This window comes from Ursus arctos, unplaced genomic scaffold (genome assembly GCF_023065955.2).
Source record: "Ursus arctos isolate Adak ecotype North America unplaced genomic scaffold, UrsArc2.0 scaffold_36, whole genome shotgun sequence".
NCBI lineage: Eukaryota > Metazoa > Chordata > Mammalia > Carnivora > Ursidae > Ursus > Ursus arctos.
In genome coordinates this window covers 17,534,534-17,551,361 of record NW_026623050.1, presented here as the reverse complement: position 1 = coordinate 17,551,361, position 16,828 = coordinate 17,534,534, and the positions used below count along the sequence as shown (strand labels likewise).

At 46.1% G+C, this 16,828-nt stretch overlaps 1 protein-coding gene across 2 annotated transcripts in view; it reads left to right on the top strand.

Moving 5' to 3' along the window:
* The window catches only part of MYO5C (myosin VC), a 95,810-nt gene that overhangs the window by 66,090 nt on the left and 12,892 nt on the right, over positions 1–16,828 (top strand). For both annotated transcript variants that reach the window (XM_026518500.4, XM_057306337.1), the window contains exons 25-34: positions 1,937–2,117; positions 4,021–4,114; positions 4,432–4,495; positions 4,581–4,661; positions 5,523–5,703; positions 7,324–7,417; positions 7,870–7,933; positions 9,043–9,211; positions 12,784–12,871; positions 15,717–15,815. In XM_026518500.4, the coding sequence (XP_026374285.2) occupies positions 1,937–2,117; positions 4,021–4,114; positions 4,432–4,495; positions 4,581–4,661; positions 5,523–5,703; positions 7,324–7,417; positions 7,870–7,933; positions 9,043–9,211; positions 12,784–12,871; positions 15,717–15,815 (1,115 nt within the window). The remainder of the gene's footprint in view (positions 1–1,936; positions 2,118–4,020; positions 4,115–4,431; positions 4,496–4,580; positions 4,662–5,522; positions 5,704–7,323; positions 7,418–7,869; positions 7,934–9,042; positions 9,212–12,783; positions 12,872–15,716; positions 15,816–16,828) is intronic.

Genomic DNA, 16,828 nt, shown 5'->3' with positions numbered 1-16,828 from the left:
CCGCTTTTATATTTTGCTTCTCCGCTTGCAGATAGCAGGTCACCGATACAAGAAAGCAGGGGGTGAATCTTTGTAGGAAGCGAGAGACTCAGACGGCTGAGAGCCGAGTCCCCCAGGGTGCACCTTTCAGGCCTGGCACAGGTCTTGCAGCTGTGGGCAGTGGACCCCCGGGAATTCCTCGCTTTCCCTTCATTGCTAAGACAGAAATTCAGACATTGCCATCCCTTTCAGCTTCCATCAGGTCCAGGAAGGAAAATTATTGCCTAGGAAATAAGCCTGCCTCCCTCCCCCGTCTGTTGTGTCTGTTGACTTGACTCTCGCCCCAGACAATAAGGGATGGAACCCAGCTTGTGCTCTACCAGCCCCACCTTTTCTATCTCAGTACCAAACGCTTTGTTAATCTGCAAAGAGCGCAGTCTACACTTCCTTCTCTTATGGAGTCAACTCAGATGTTTTAGATCTGAAAGTAGGGATGCGTAGCAGGGTGTTGGGGAGAGACAAAGTGTTCTTGGCATGTTTCTGTTGCGGGCTGGAAGGCTCGGAGCTGGGGTGGAAGGATATATAACCTCCCCGCCTCGTTGGCAGAAGAGCCTGAGTCTTGGTAAGGAGCAGGACGCCAAAACGTTAGGGGCGGGAATGTCACCGAAGAGCTCCAAGAGCTAACAGATACGTGGTTCACGATCCTATGTGAGTTAAAATAGGGAGATTGGGTTCTTCACCTTGAAAATTTTCTCAGCTCTCAACCCTAGGAGAGGAGCTCTGTTCCTGGCATCTCACTGTGTACTAGGGCCACTTGGGAACAATCATTTCGAGAAGGGGTTTGGCGAGGCAGGCTGAGGCCAGGTCACTCTAAGTTCTTTGCAGTCCTCATCAGCACTCGCTTGCAGCTTGCTCTGGTCCCTGGTCAGCTGACTGGGGACGTTTTAGCCCCTGCCACTACCCTCGAGGGCATCCAGATGCCCGCAGCCTGCGGGTGACTCCCAGCCAGCGTATGCAAGTCTGCGATTCTTTCAGCGCAGACTTCCGGCTGCAGTTTGCTTCTTTCAAGGTGCTTTACTGACCTCTTAGGAGCACTGTGGGGTTTTTTTGAAAGACCTGAAAACAAAGTCAAGAAGTTTGTTAATATCTATGGAAGGAAATGAAACACAAACCTACTGGGAATGTGACTCTTTTCCTGGGGCTTCTCCCTTTGTGCTACAGAAGCCCGTCATAAAATGAAAGGAGACAAGAGCCTAGGAAGTAGAGTAATGATTTAATAAACTCCTGGAGCCCCTGGGACTGCTTCCGTTCTGACTGGCCCCTCCGGGCTGGGCTGGGCTGAGTCGTGTCTCTCTTTGGTTATTTTCTTCGTCATCCCATATTTAATTGAGCAACCATCGCACAAGGAATTGGGTTTCCGTGGACTTTGGGGCGCTGGGATTTGCTGCAGTCTATTGTGGAATGTTTGAAGGGCTGGCCCCTCTGACATGTTAAATGGCTGTATTCACTTATTTAGGACCTAGCCAAACCCTTCTGTGATCCTTGACACTTGGCAGGGGCCAGGATTTGGCAGAATGTGCCAAGGTCTTTGCGGAGGGAAGGGGCCCCTCCGAGACACCACAGGGAACCACACAGAACTAGGGTGGCTTCAGGAATGGAGTATCCCAACCACCGCTGCGTCTTGGAGTTCAGCCTCCCTGTCCTGTGTTTCCTCTGTGTGACCACAGTAGAGCCATGTTTCTCAGATCAGAAGGTGTAAAAGGCTTCCCTAACCTAAGGGGACAAGAAACTGGCAGCTAAAAATAAGGCCATTGTCTGCTGGAACTGTCACAGTGAATCCTAAATAACTGGTCTCCTTTCTGAGTCTCTTCTTATTATTTTCAAAATGATGTATTATTCTAATTTATGGTAAAGACTCTAGAGAAATCCTGAATTATTTTTTTCCTTTTGCACCTAGACTTCTTGAAAAAAGTTTTGAACTGAAAACACAAGACTATGAGAAGCAAATCTGGTCTTTGAAAGAAGACCTTCAAGCCCTCAGGGACGAGAAAATGCACCTGCAGCACCAACTAGAGGAAGAACGTGTCACCTCCGATGGCTTGAAGGGGGAGGTGGCCCAACTGAGAAAGCAGGCAAAGGTAGAAGGCACTTCTCGCTTGCAGATGAGCTCTCTGGCTGTGTTACCTGAGCTGCGTGGAGCGGGCAGTTTCACACTCCCACGGGATCAGATAGCTAAGAGCATCCGTATAAAGGCCAAAGTCAAAAGGACCCTGATTACTCTGGTTTTTCTAAGGATGAACCCCCAAGTTGCCTTTCACTCACCAATAATTGGTTTTCATATTTTAAAAGTCAGCTTTCTAACCCTTTTGAAATTATATGAAGTTATTCAAATATGCTGACCTAGAGAATATTTTCAAATTAAATTATAAATTGATATGAATCCTTCTTATACATTCCATCATGTTGTCTTATTTCTATAAATACCTGTATTAAAATTGAATCACCTTATTATCAGAATATTTTATTTTAAATTGTTATCAGAAAATCCACAAAAGCAATGATCCACGCTTGGACAGTCGAGGCTCAACTGAATTCCTTCCCTACCAGAAAACACAAAGCCAAGTGTCCCCATGTTCTTTAATGCAAAACATTTCAGTGTAAGTTTGGAAAGCTTTTAAGCTTCCACTAAATAAGTGAAATGCATGCTAGTAGAATATTGTTAAGATTATGCAGATATTCTCTGTAACAGTCATGGAATAGCCATGCATGGCTTAGAAGAACTTTAGGAATCACATCTGCATCACCTCTTGACTTCACAGGAGAGCAGTCCACATTCTCTGGGCCCCGGTTTCCTATCGTTTAAGAGAAGGAGTTTGGACTCTGGGATCAGGGAGGACCACGTATTGCTCTGACTGTTTTGCTCTTAGGAGTCACACGAGGCTAATGTCAATCCAAGGGCGTCGTGTCCTCTGACTAGTCTGCCTCTTGGGACATCATATGGCTGCTCTTGGAGTGAGCCACCACTATTTGTCACTCACTTTCTCTTTGGTAGCTAAAACTTGGTCCAAACCCTCTGATGTGGTATATTCAGATTTGTCTGATTTTCATAGAAAATAAACATAATCGGTCTGTAAGTAAATACATATATGACTTGGAACATTTGCTGAAATATTACCAAGAGCAGGGTTTTTGGATTGGACAGTCCTGGGGCCCCATCAGCCCCCCTCCCCCGTGTGGCCCTGAGCATGCCATTTCACCTTCTGTAGCCCCAGTTTTCTCATCTATAAATAATTACTGCATCACCGTGCGGCCTATTGTAAGGTTGAGGTCGCGTATGTAAAGTGATCGGTAAATGTCAGTTGGATCTCCCTCTTCACCCTCTGAAGAAACTGGAGCTGTAGCCCTTAAACACTGAGACTAACTGAGAAAATATCACGGAGGGGTTATTTCCCGCTGTGATCTCCCCAAGCTGCAAAAAACACACCTGTATCCTTTCTCAGGCTGCCCTCGCAAGGTAATAAAGGCAGAGTACAGCCTCTTCCCCACTGTGTCCCCTCAGTGCACCCCGGTCACACGCCCACGGCCAGCTCCTAGCCTCCATGGTCTGCCGCTGTGCTCCGTTGACACCTGGCGGGAGCCCAAACCCGCAGTTACGACAGTGGTGGCTTGCCCACCTCCCTGCATCCAAGAGCTCATCGTACAGTGAAAGAGAAGTTAGCCCCTTAGATTTCACTTCTCTTGTGCCCCCTTCCTTCCTACCCCAGCCCAACCTTGTAGTAAGGAGCTATTTTTTCCATTATATGTAGTAAGGAAACTAATTCTATTGCTACAACCAACTACGTCTGGGAATAAGTAACAATATTTTGAGCCGTTAAACACGCTTCAAGGCCACACTGCATAGACAGTGATGATTTAACAAGATTTTAACTGGGTGAGGATGTCTTGGGTAGATACACAATACCGTAATAGTATTCTCTTGGTCTGGCATAAGCCGTAATAGCTATTTTTTCTTCACCCGGTACGGTAATTGCTGTGATACAGACAATCTCTGAGTTTGAAAAGGAGATAGAGCTACTTCAGACACAGAAGATAGATGTGGAGAAACACGTGCAGTCGCAGAAACGGGAAATGAGAGGTAAGAAAAATACGAGTCGCTTGAGCCCATGGGTACAGACCACGTTTATCATGGGTGTCACTGCCAAGGAAGTGTGTCCTTTGGTATGAGCCCGGTTGATTTGCTGGTTGGTTGGACATGTGACAGGTTGACTAGCTGGTTGACTTCATAGCTGGTAAGTTGGTTAGCTGATTGGTTGAACAGCTGGTAATTTAGCTGATGGTACGGTTAGCTGGACACTCTGTATGAAATCTAGAAAAGTGGGACCAAAAAAGGGAATGAGAGAAGAGAAATCATGCAGAAATGTAATTTATACCAGCGCTGCCTTTTCCCCTCAGAAAAGATGTCCGAGATCACCAAACAACTCCTTGAAAGCTATGACATTGAAGATGTTAGAAGCAGGTAATCATTGTCACATTACCAAACATTTAGAAACATTTAACACAGGAGTGAGATGATAGATTTTCTTACTCCCCTTATTTTCCAGGCTCTCATTGGAAGATTTGGAACATTTAAATGAGGATGGAGAACTTTGGTTTGCTTATGAAGGACTAAAGAAAGCAACACAGTGAGAAATTCCCCCAGAGTTCTTTTTGATTTTCAGAGTTGATAGATAACTGGAAAGTCAAAAGTTTATCTTGCACGGATTTGACACGAAGGGAATTCCTTATAGGGGGCTGATCTAATAGTCGCTAGAAATATTTCACGAATTAAGTAATGAGTTTAATAATGAAAAACAATCTTTTTATAGGATAAACTTCCGAGTCATAAAGCCTGTAATTTGTATAGGGAAACTGATTATATCAAATAAGTTAGCCAGTGTTGCTCTAGAGATTGACTATGTTTAAATTGAAGGAGTTTGCTGTAATCTTTTACTTACAGACTTTATCTTTTAGAGCAAGTTCAGGCCCATGGCAAAATTTAGCGTAAAATACAGAGATTTCCCAGAGATTTCCCTCCCCTCCCCCCACACAACCAATATTGGTATCCCCCACCAGAGTGTTACATTTGTTAAGATAGATGAACCAACGTTGATCTGTCATTATCATCCAGAATCAATAGTTTACATCGGGGTTCCCTGTTGGTGGTGTACATTGTCTGAGTTCGACAGATGCATAATGAATGTATATTTACTATTGTTGCATACAGAACATATTCTTAAACTATTAACGTGTAATTTTAATAATGTCTAAAATGTTCTACCGTTAACTACATATCAATGCCACATAGTGCTTCCTAACTGGCTAGACGGATTTTATAATTCTACGTACCAAATTCCGTAGCCTGTCGCTATGCGTATATACGTAAACTTGGTGTCCTCAGCGTGGTTCTCACTGTGAATTTTCATAACTGCTGCACGTGTGCACGCTCACGGTCAGCACAGAAAATAAAGACCATGTGGTTCATTCCTTGGCCCCTCTTCTGACAGCGTGTTGGAGAGCCATTTCCAGTCCCAGAAGGACTGCTACGAAAAGGAGATCGAAGCTTTGAACTTCAAAGTGGTGCATCTAAGTCAAGAAATCAACCACCTGCAGAAATTATTTAGAGAAGAGACTGACATCAATGAAAGTATCCGTCATGAAGTTACCAGGCTAACATCGGAGAACATGGTATGATCTTAGCCATGGGCACTGGGGGTGGCCATTATTCTAGAGATGTCATTTGTTAGTGGAAGAAAATTCAGTTTCTTGGCAGTAAACGATGGATCAGAATTGTGTTTTCTAGGAGTGAAATAACTGGGTCAGAAGAAAGAACTATAAAATTACCCTGGGCAGGAGAGCACTTTGATTTGAAAGTGGGTTAAGTTACCGTAGGATGGGTCCAAATTCTGTGATGTGTGTGTGTTTTTAAGTCTGTGTATTGTAAGTCTAGCCCTAACCCCTTGGAAAGTGATAAAAACACTAAGGTAGGAGGATGACTCTGGCATGGGGCATGTGTTCAGGTCAGTCCCTCTGCTTGTGCTTCTCACCTCATGTTCTCAAGAACTTCTCTCTTCCGTGATGCCTGTTCTTCCGCCTGGAGTTTGTCTCCTCCTTTCTTCTAACTCAAGCCTACAGCCCTGGAGAAATGGTAGAGGAATCTCCTGACTGAAGGAACATCCTTTCTCAACCCCACATCACCTGCAACCACCACCCCATTTCTCTGGGGGAGCTGGCCAGGCTTCTCGGTGGCCACATAACGGATTTCGGCCAATTCCCCACAGCCACGCCATTCTGCCGTATGCCCCGACCACTGACCAGTGCTGCCTGCGCACGGCTAAGCCCGAAGCGTTCTTTTTCACCCCTATCTTATCTGTCAGCAACATTTGGTGACGTTAGTCACTCCCTCTTCCTCGCTGCTGTTTGTTCTGCCACGTTCCAGGATACCACGCTTTCCTAACAACCCACCTCGCTGGCTACCCCTTCCCAGCTTTCTTACCATTTCCTTCTCCTCTGCCTAACCTGAGAGTATTAGGAAATCTCTGGGCTGTGTCGCAGGTGAGGAGATGTGACCCGGGGCATAGCAGACATGTGGAGCAGTGATTAAGGACCTTCATGTCTTTGTTTATTCTTTGGATGAAACTTTAGCGAGGAACAGTGCAGAGCACGCATCCAAATGCACAGACAGGTATTCTTCCTGTGCACGTCAGAGGCACGGGTGTTTTTGCACACTTGGAGGACAGAAAAACTACTTATCTGACTGAGGGTCAGATGAGTGCCAGTTAAAGGTGAGTGACATTTAAAGAAATATGTAGATGGACAAGGACAGAGGACCGTGAAACATACTGGATCATTCCAGACCTCCACTAACAGAGCAGTGCACCACCTGGAATTCACAGGGCGCAGGGGCACCTCTTTGAGATCATTTTTGTGTTTCTAGATGAGGAGATGACATCTCTGAGCCTGGGCCGAAGAGGCTGGCTCACCTCAGCAGAGCCCCCACATGCCCTCCCAGACAGTGTACTTCCTTCCCCCCAAGAGACCCCGGTGATATCACGGTCGTAGCTGTGTGAGAGCCACTCCTTCCAAACGTGCTGGTATGGCTTGTGACTCTGTAGATCTTGAGGTAAAAAAACCATAGCGCCAAGCCAGTCTGAGGCCTTGGCTGGCCCTCCTACACAACTCTACCAGACGTTCGCTCCCTGGGGTTAAACACCTAGGTGGTCTAGTTTGCTTCTGAGTAGTTCTGAGACTTTGAAGTTCACAGACAAAACTGTTTTATATTCAAATATTTCTAATTCTTCTCTAAAGATGATCCCAGATTTCAAACAGCAGATTTCAGAGCTGGAGAAACAGAAGCAAGATCTGGAAATCCGCCTGAATGAACAAACGGAAAGCATGAAAGGTAATTGAAATTGTCATGAAACTACTTCTAGAAAACGATTCCCATGTCCAGGAAATGACAGAGAAGTCATTGTAGCCGGGGATCTCGAACTCTGGTTCTCCAGGGGCCCAGCCAGGTGACATAAACGTGAGAAGTGGGCTGAGCGGAGGGGACGGTAAGGTGCATGGAATTTAGAGGCTCAATGGCTTCCAAGCTCTGTTGATTGTTGCCAAGTGGCAATGTTGACCCCACGGTTGCTTGATAGTCCCATCTTTAGAGAAAAGCCAGAAATTCAGATTTTTATGTGAAATATCACCATTTTGGAATAATGGCGTTGAAAAATTTTTAAACATCGTTCAGACCAAACAAAACCTAATCTCAAGCAGGAAACAGCTTAGGACTGTCTCAAAGCATGACCAAATGCAAATCAAAATACGGTATGGACCCCAAAGTAAAGACAGTTCTCACTACAGGAAAACTGGAAGAATTGTCTGATCAGTTGAACCGCAATCGAGAAGAGGAAGGAACACAGAGAAAGTAAGTGTTAACGTGTATGTTCTTCAGGTTCCTGCTCAGGTAATGCTTTTCTTCTCTGAAATTGTGGGAGATACCAAGATACGTTATTAAGCCAAAAAAGCAAGGTGCTGATTAAGGTATATGATATATTACCATTCAAATGTGAAGGAAAAAAACATATATGTACACACCACACACAGACACACACACACACACACACACACAGACACACACACACACACAGACACACACACACACACACACACACACACACCCCCGGGAGAATATACAAGAATCAAAACTTTTCTTGCTTCCAGGGAGGTTAACTGGATGGCTGGAGCACAGGGGAGGGGACATATTTTACCTTTTATACCCTTAGAATATCAATTATCTGTTCAAAAAACTGATGAAGTAAGACTGTATGAGAGAGAACAGATTTTCTTATAGCAGACCATTTAGGGTAAGGCTTGAAATCCGTGTGACAGAGAATCTTCACTGATAATCCCCCCAGATTTGCATCTTGACCAGCAGAGGGCCTGGTGCTGTGGTGGAGCCCTGCAAGGAAAATGCTTTGCTGACAGCTCATTGACATACTTAATTTTCAGAGCCATACACGGATGCCCTATGTCCTAGAGAGCATTTTTAGTCATGTGACTTTATTGGTAGGATGGGGATGAAATGAGAGCCCCGAATAGTAGGAAAGTGGTGAGACACAGTCTTGGATCTCTTTTGATAGGGCTACTACTTCTCTCTGATCCCTGGCTTTTTGAGAGTCTGGTCCCCAGGCTGTTCACAAAGGAGATAATCATTGGGCTTTTGGTCATAAGGGTGTGAGTGGGTGTGGATATCCCGGGGGAGCAGTCACCATCCTTTGGCAGTGTGGAAGCAAAAATCTCTTATCAGGTTAAGGAGACTGGGGCAGTCGTGGGTAATTTTATACCCAGCCAGCCCTGATCTTCACCCCCACCCCGACTTCAAAGACATTCCTATTCAGGTACTAGTCCCCTTACACATAAATTGGCCAAAGTGTTTTCCTGTCTTTGGAAATAATCAGTGTTTGCTATGACAATGACAATGACTTCTCCACTACGGTCAAACTGATGCCAAAATTTCCTTTATCTTTTTCTCAGGACCATCGAGGCCCAAAATGAAATACACACCAAAGAGAAAGAGAAGCTGATCAGTAAGATTCAAGAAATGCAGGAGGCCAGCGAGCACTTGAAGAAACAATTTGAAACTGAAAGTGAAGTCAAGAGTACTTTCCGGCAGGAAGCATCTCGTCTAACTATGGAAAACAGGGTGAGAAGTTCTCCAACTTGTTGATAAATGACTGTGTGCAGATGTCACCCAAAGGGGGGACATGACACTGAAAGCATACGATGAGGGGCGCGTGGGTGGCACAGCAGTTAAGCGTCTACCTTCGGCTCAGGGCGTGATCCCAGCGTTCTGGGATCAAGCCCCACATCAGGCTCCTCTCTATGAGCCTGCTTCTTCCTCTCCCACTCCCCCTGCTTGTGTTCCCTCTCTCGCTGGCTGTCTCTATCTCTGTCGAATAAATAAATGAAAGCATACGATGAACAGACCCAAAGCTGTTCCGTCAGAGCAATCTGTGCCCAGTAGACAGGTGGTCTCTGAGTTTGCAGCCTTCTGCTGGGGGAGCCTTGGGGACTTTGCTGGGCCACACCAGGGAAAAGTAGCGGGGTGACAAGAGGAGAGATGAGCACTGTCCCGTGGATGGCGCCCATCTGAGATGAGCATGTTATGGTCTATAACAAGCCTTTGCCCATTAAAGGGCCATGCTTACTTTGGGGCTATGCCCTTCCTCCAATTTTTCAAGTCAAAATGTTCCTCTAGGGAATGATCATAATGGTAGGTGGCAAATGTTTTACATTGTTAACTCTTCATCAAATTGTAAATGCCCTGGCCAAAATGAAATTGGGCAACTCTCAGTCCCCAGCAATTCTTTGGAGATTTGACTGGTGTGTGAAACCCACAGGGCTGGGAAGCACCATAGTGGCAGTCGGGGCACTTTCCTAGGAGTCGGACATGCTCAGGCCCCTTCCTAGCCTGGCAGCCTCCAAGACTATGACCGGGGAAGGGCTCACCAGGGCAGTGGTCGGCAGCCTGGACAGGCCCACAGGCCCTGCACCCTGTTGTCAGGGCCCCCCATTTCTTATCTCACAGGAAAACCACGATAGGGTACAATCATATTTTGCAGGATCAGGATTTAACTTTGCTGAGTAATTATACGCAAAGGAATCCAAAGAGCTTACCATTTAATAGAAAGTAACAAATTCCAGTCAGGGGCACCTAGATGATGACCGTCTTTTTCTGAGGGGTTTACAACTTTCTCAGAGAATAGTTCCTAAGGTCACATCAGAGAAGCAACTGCCCGCTGCTCTGAGAGGTGGTCCTGCCTTCGGCACCGGGGCCTGTGTGTGCGTTCCTGGGGCCTCAGCTGGAGCCGGTGGTAAGGGAGAGGGCCGGTAGGTGGGTCGCGTGTGTTGCGCAGCTTGCCCCACATGGAACGGTCACTGCCTCACTGTGAGCGTGTGGCTCTAGGTTTCGTCAGTCCCTGAGTCGTGTGGGATTTGAGTGTGTTTCTGATGCTCCAGCCTCAGAGGAGGGTGTGGTGAAGTCCCACTCAGTGCCCCTCCTCAGGAGCCCCCTGTGTGGGGGGCTCTGTTCCCAGGCAGGGCCAGGCCACGCTGCTCCTTCCACAGTGCGCGGAGCCGGGGGACTCTCATAGCTACGTGTTCATGCCAACAGCGTATTCCTGAGCCAGTGAGTAACCTCGGTGTTGTAAATGAGCAGATTAATACACAACAAAAGAATATAACTTCTATATATTAGGGAGTGGATTTTGCCCACAAATGAGACTTGACTGTATTAGTTTCCTAGAACTTCCGAAACAGATTACCACTAATTGGTGGCTTAAAACACCAAAATTTGTTCTCTTGCAGTTGTGAAGGCCAGAAGTCCAAATTCAAGGTGACAGCAGGGCCACGCTCCTCCAAAATCTCTAGGGGAGAATCCTGCCTTGCTTCTTTCCGCTGCTGGGCTCCCAGCGTACCTTGGTTTGTGGCAGCATAACTCCAGCCTCTGCCTATGGCTTCACATGGCTGATCTCTCTGTGTCCTTTTCTATTAGAAGGAGCTTCTCACTGGACTTAGGACCCACCCTAATCCAGTGTGATCTCATATTGATCCTTAGTTTAATTGCAACTGTAAAGACCTCGTTTCTAAATAAGGTCATGTTCTGGAGTTCTAAGTAGACATGAATTTTTGAGGAGACACTATTTGACCCACTACGTGATTTTTGAGTCAAAGAAATATCCTCATTAAAAAAGGGGAAAAAAAAACCTTTAGTGATCATGTCACTATGTATCAAAGAACTTCAAAATTAAAGCTAGATATTATTGTTGCCCCTTAAGTAGTAGAGATCTTATGGTGCTAGTGAAAACACTGCAGTGGGCACCTGTCACGCATGGTTTCCAGGAACAGAAATTGGCGTCAACTTTCCCAGGGGTGATTTGAAGGCAAATATCATGGACCTTTGGAATCACATTCTTTTTGACTCAGTCACGCAACTTCTAATATCTTAGTATCCTAAGTAATTATATATGTGAACAAAGATTTTTGTTCGGAGTGTTCATCACATTGTTATTAATTGTAGCAAAAAAAAATCCAACAATAGTGGATAAAATAAATTGTTGTGTATCATATGACTTAGGTATAAAAATGACAGTTTGCATATATGAATGACATGGGAAAATATCTTCAGTATAATGAGGAAAAATATAGAATTTAATACTTTATATGACCCAAATTTTATAAAATGTGTGTGTGCCATATTAGAAAAAAAGAAAGGAATGAAATAAAATGTGAACAGTGGTTTCCTCCCAGTTCTCATTGGCTGGTGACTGTTATTATTAGGTGTATCCTAGGCTGGACTGAGACAGGAGAGTGGACACTGTACCCACACACCTGCTTGTAAGGCCGGACAAAGTTCCTAACATGCTTAGCCGGAGACCCAGAACCGTAGCAGGGGACAGGTGGCCACAGGTTAGAAACAGCACAGTTTCCCTTGGTGCCGAGAGCCCCCGGAGGGCCCACGGCTATAGTGACTGCATGGTGGGCACTGCTGGGTCTGAGAAGCCTGAATCCTTTCTGAGTCAAAGCCCTCAGAATTCAGGAAGAACCTAAACACTCTGCCCTTTCTAAGAAATATGTACAGGCATCCAGGACTCTGCTGGTTCTTGAGCCAAATTTTGCATGGACAAGGCCACCCCCTTATCAGGAAGGAAACACAAAGCCGGGACCCAAATCTCGGAAGTTTCTCTGCCTCCAGCTTCTGATATCCAGAGAACCAGTTTTCACCCCTTTGTATTTTTCCATTCTCTATAATGGGCGTTACTTCATTAGAGGAAAAATAGATCAAGATAAATAGGGCATATCTGTACAATAGGATATTATTCAGCCACAAAAAGGAATGAACACTGATACATACTTGAAACTGATGAACCTCAAACACGTGATGCTAAGGGAAAGAAGCCAGACACGAAGGGCCACATACTGTATGATTCTTCTTATGTTAAGCATCCAGAAGAGGCAAATAATAGAAAGTAGATTGTGGATTAACAAGGACTGGAAGGGACTAGGGGAACATGCTACAGGTTTTTTTCTGGTGTGACAAAAAATGTTCCAGAATTAGATGATGGTGATGGTTGTACAGCTGACTTTAGAAGCCCATGGGGTGTGCACTTCCAAGTGCATTGCATGGTATGTGAATTACAGCTTAATAAAGCTGTTACCAAAACATAGATTAAGATGCTTCTAAGCTAATCTCTTTGTTTCTTTTGATTTCTGTAGGATCTTGAAGAAGAGTTAGACATGAAAGACAGAGTGATTAAAAAGCTACAAGATCAAGTCAAGACTCTGACCAAGACAATTGAAAAGGGTAGGAAAAATAACATTCCCTTTCCTACCTTTTGAACTGTCAGCTAAGGTCAACATGCGTTGTTTGTTTCTGATGTGGTCCAGTCATTGAAACTCAAAGGAATGATTCTCACCTGGCGTGGGGGTTGGAGAGAGGGTTGGGGCTCAGTGATAGGCTTATGGAAAGACCCTTTGGACCAGAGGATAGCTCACCAGCCCTCAGAAAATTCCAGATGCACTCATGTGATTGTAAGGGACACCCTGTAATGAATACTTTTAACCTCATCTGCTATTAACTCTCCTCTTGTGAAAATGAAACTGTGAACAAGTTTCAGATATAACTGCTTTGAAATCCTCTTCCTCTCCCAGTTGCATAGGAACAACATCTCCAATTCTGTTAGAAGAAAGAAGTAGAGAACTAAGAAGCTAGACGGTAGTCCTGGACATAGACTGAACTTCACACTTGAATGCCCTCGTGAGCGCCTGTGGGAAGGACCGCGTGCCTTTCTTTCCCTCATCTGCTTCTGAGTCCCTGAACTTTTTTGACTTCTCTCTCCTGCGCTCTCGATTCCCGCTCCGTATTGCTTCCTCTTCCTCCCAGCCTGGATCCCTGAGGCTGTATCTCCAACCGTCTGTTCCTTTTTCTGTACTCATTTCTTTGAAGAGACCCGTTACTGCTCTTTATTGCATTCTCACCTCAATCTCAAAACGCCCATCACAACATGAGGATCTTTCTCCTTCAGTCGTTAATGACAAATGTCAGTCTGCCCCACGAGGGCAGGGACCACGTCTGCCCTTCCCAAGGCCCCACTGTGTCCCCGTTGTTGGAAACAATGAATGAACTACCATCTCAACACAAGGATTTCCAAAATCCACCTCCCACTCCTCACTTCTTTTCCTGAGTCCTGGCCCCTCTTCGCCTCCAAGACGACGGCCTTCAACTCCACGCGTCTAAAGTAGAATACATCAGCTTCCCTTCCTATATTAGTTATCTGTTGCCATATAACAAACTATCCCCAAGTTTAGCAACTTAAAGCAACACACACGTAGCAACACAGAGTTTCTGAGAGTCGAGAATGCAGGAGCAACTTAGCTGTGGGGCTCTGGCTCTGAGTGCCGTCAAGTCGTCAGCAGGGACGCAGTCACCCGAGGGCTTAATGGGCTGCAGCATCAGCTTCCAGGCTCGGCCACATGACTCTTGGTAGGAAGCCAACATCTTTTGAACACTCCATAGGTGCCCTTTTGCTTCCAGAGTCCCTGCAAGGAACATGCCCAGATACAAGTCACCACGCTCAAGAATACCCAAAGTAGAATATCCTTATCAGGTGTTTCTGCCTCCTTTCTTGTTTCCAGGCCCACATGCAGGGTACCAACGAGACGTCATTCTTCCCATACACAGCATTGCTTAGTAAAACAGTTGACATTCTACCTCTATTAGTCTCCAAGGGAACAGGGCTAATCTATTAGCAGGAGAAATTCTCAAACAGTAATAAGAAAGTTCCGTTAACTCGCTACCTGCACCACCTTCTTTTTCACCCACCAGACCCTCCTCAGCCTTCTTGGCCCAACTGCTGTGCTGCCTCCTTCACGTGCTAAGAGTTCCAGCCACTTCTGTGCGAATTCTTATGCCCCCTGTATTAATTTCCTATGACTGCTGTAACCAATCAGCCTAAAATGAGTGGCTTAACACAACACAGGTTTATTATCTTACAGTTCTGGAGGTCAGAAGTCCAGAATGGTTTTCATGGAGTTAAAACCAATATGTCAGCAGGGCTGTGTTCCTCCTGGAGGCTTTAGGGGACAATCTTTTCCCTTGCCTTTCCAGCTTCTAGAGGTCACCCACATTTCTTGGCTTATGGATCCCTTCCTCCATTTTCAAATTCAACAGCATAGCATCTTCTAAATCTTTCTCACTCTCTAACCTCTGTTTCTGTCATCACATCTCCTCTCAGAACGGACATGAATCTTTGGCGACCAGAGGGCTGACTCTGGCTCACTCAAAGGTGTCCGTATTCCAATCCCCAGAACTCGTGAGTAGTCATGTTACTTACACAGCAAAGGGGAGTTTGCCAATGTGATTAAATTAAGGATCTTGCAGTGGGGAGATTACCCTGGGTTATTTAGGTGGAACCAGTACAATCACAAGAGACCTTATAAGAGAGCGACAGGAAAGCCAGAGTGAAAGAAGGTGATGTGACAATGGAAGCAGAGAGAGAGAGGGACGTGGTGACAGAAGTGGAGGTCAGAGTGATGTGGCCACAAGCCAGGGGGTATGGGGAGCTTCTGGAAGCTGAAAAAGGCGAGAAACGGATCCTCCCCTAGAGCTTCCAGAACTCAGCTCTGCTGACACTTTAAGTCCTACATGGGAGGTCCATTTCGGTCTTCAGAACTCCAAGCACTGTGAGATGGGAAAATTTGTCGTGTGTTAAGCCACTAAATTTGTGCTAACTTGTTACAGCACACAGGAAACTAATACAGCCCCCTCAGGACCATGCAGTTTTGTACTTTGCTCACCAGCTGTCCCGCGGATCTTGTTTCCTTGACTGTGCGTCAACGTCTGGAAGACAGAAGCAATAGCTTGGCTTGCTTTCTTATCCACACGGTGCTGGACTCATGCTGGCTCTCCTGAGGACCCTTCACGCATAACTCCACCTTTTCAGAAGCAGTGCTGTACATTTATAGACTCGCAGATAGGAATCCCCGCCAGAGGAATTCTTCGAGATTAATCAAGTTTCCATTTATCTGAAAGCCACAGCGTCGATGTGGCAGCCAGCCAAACTGGGGTGGAGAGAGACAGAGTAGTCTCGTAACAAAGCCTCTAGACGTTGTTTCTGTGAATTTAGCTGATTGTTTGCCTCTGCCTGCAGGCAATGATGTGCCCTTGTCCTCGGGACCCAAGGAGTACCTTGGAATGCTGCAGTACAAGACGGAAGACGAGGACAAGCTCATCCAGAACCTCATTCTTGGTAGTGAGATCTGGAGCTCTGGGTGTTTGCTCTGTCGCTCATTGCTACGTCCTGGGTGGGGGCCGTCATTCTCCTCCTCCACTGCTGCTTCTCCAGCCCAGCGTTTCTCGGCCTCCGCACTGGTGACCAGATAATTGGTTGTCGTGGGGGCTGTGCATTGTAGGATATTAGGTAGCATCCTTGACTTCTACCCTCTAGAAGCCAGGATCAGCCCCTAGTCCGGACAATAAAAACAGACATTGCCAAACATCCCAAGGGAGCAGAATTGCCCTCAGTTAAGAAGTGCTGGCCTAACCCCTTCCTAAGTCTAATCATAGGATCCAGATAGAAGACACAGCCTCTCACTTTTGGTCTTAGCTCAGGAGCTGTGGTGGAAGTAACTGTGGCTCCTTGTTCTATTTGACTCGGCTGAGAATTTTATTTGCAGGCCATGTGATGGAGGCGTCCCAGCCACACCTCAGTTACAGGAATGTTCCAGTGTACACACTGAAGGGTTGGTGGTCTTAGAACCAATCTTACAAGACTGTCTTCACCTTGAAAATCACATGGTTTTCCAGTGGGAAGGAGAAAAGCTGCCTTTCTAGCAGCTGGTCTCAAGATCTGAAAGTAGAACTGACGTGTAGCCTAACTTCCTCGTCTTCTAAGTGACCTCCCCACCCCCACACAGAGCGCATGAGCACCTGTACCCTTCCCTTTCTACCCTCACAGGTGCACAGCTCCTCTTCGTTTCCCTGTCTTAATGCAGCCACGGGGAGGTCTTTGTTTGCTTACCTTAGCTCTATAAAGTTTCTCTCTTCCCTTTACCCCCCACGCCTGCCGTTCTCTTGTCCTCAAGGCTGGCGAGGCCTCCTCCGAAGAACTATTGTGTGTCTATTTTCCTAATTCAAGGCAGGTGCATGTGATCACTGAGATCATATCCCCTCCCCACATTAGAGGCTGGAGTCGGGTGCAGGGACTCGCGGTTCCTCCCTTACATTGGAGGCCTGACATCCAGGGATCCATGCCAGGGAGAA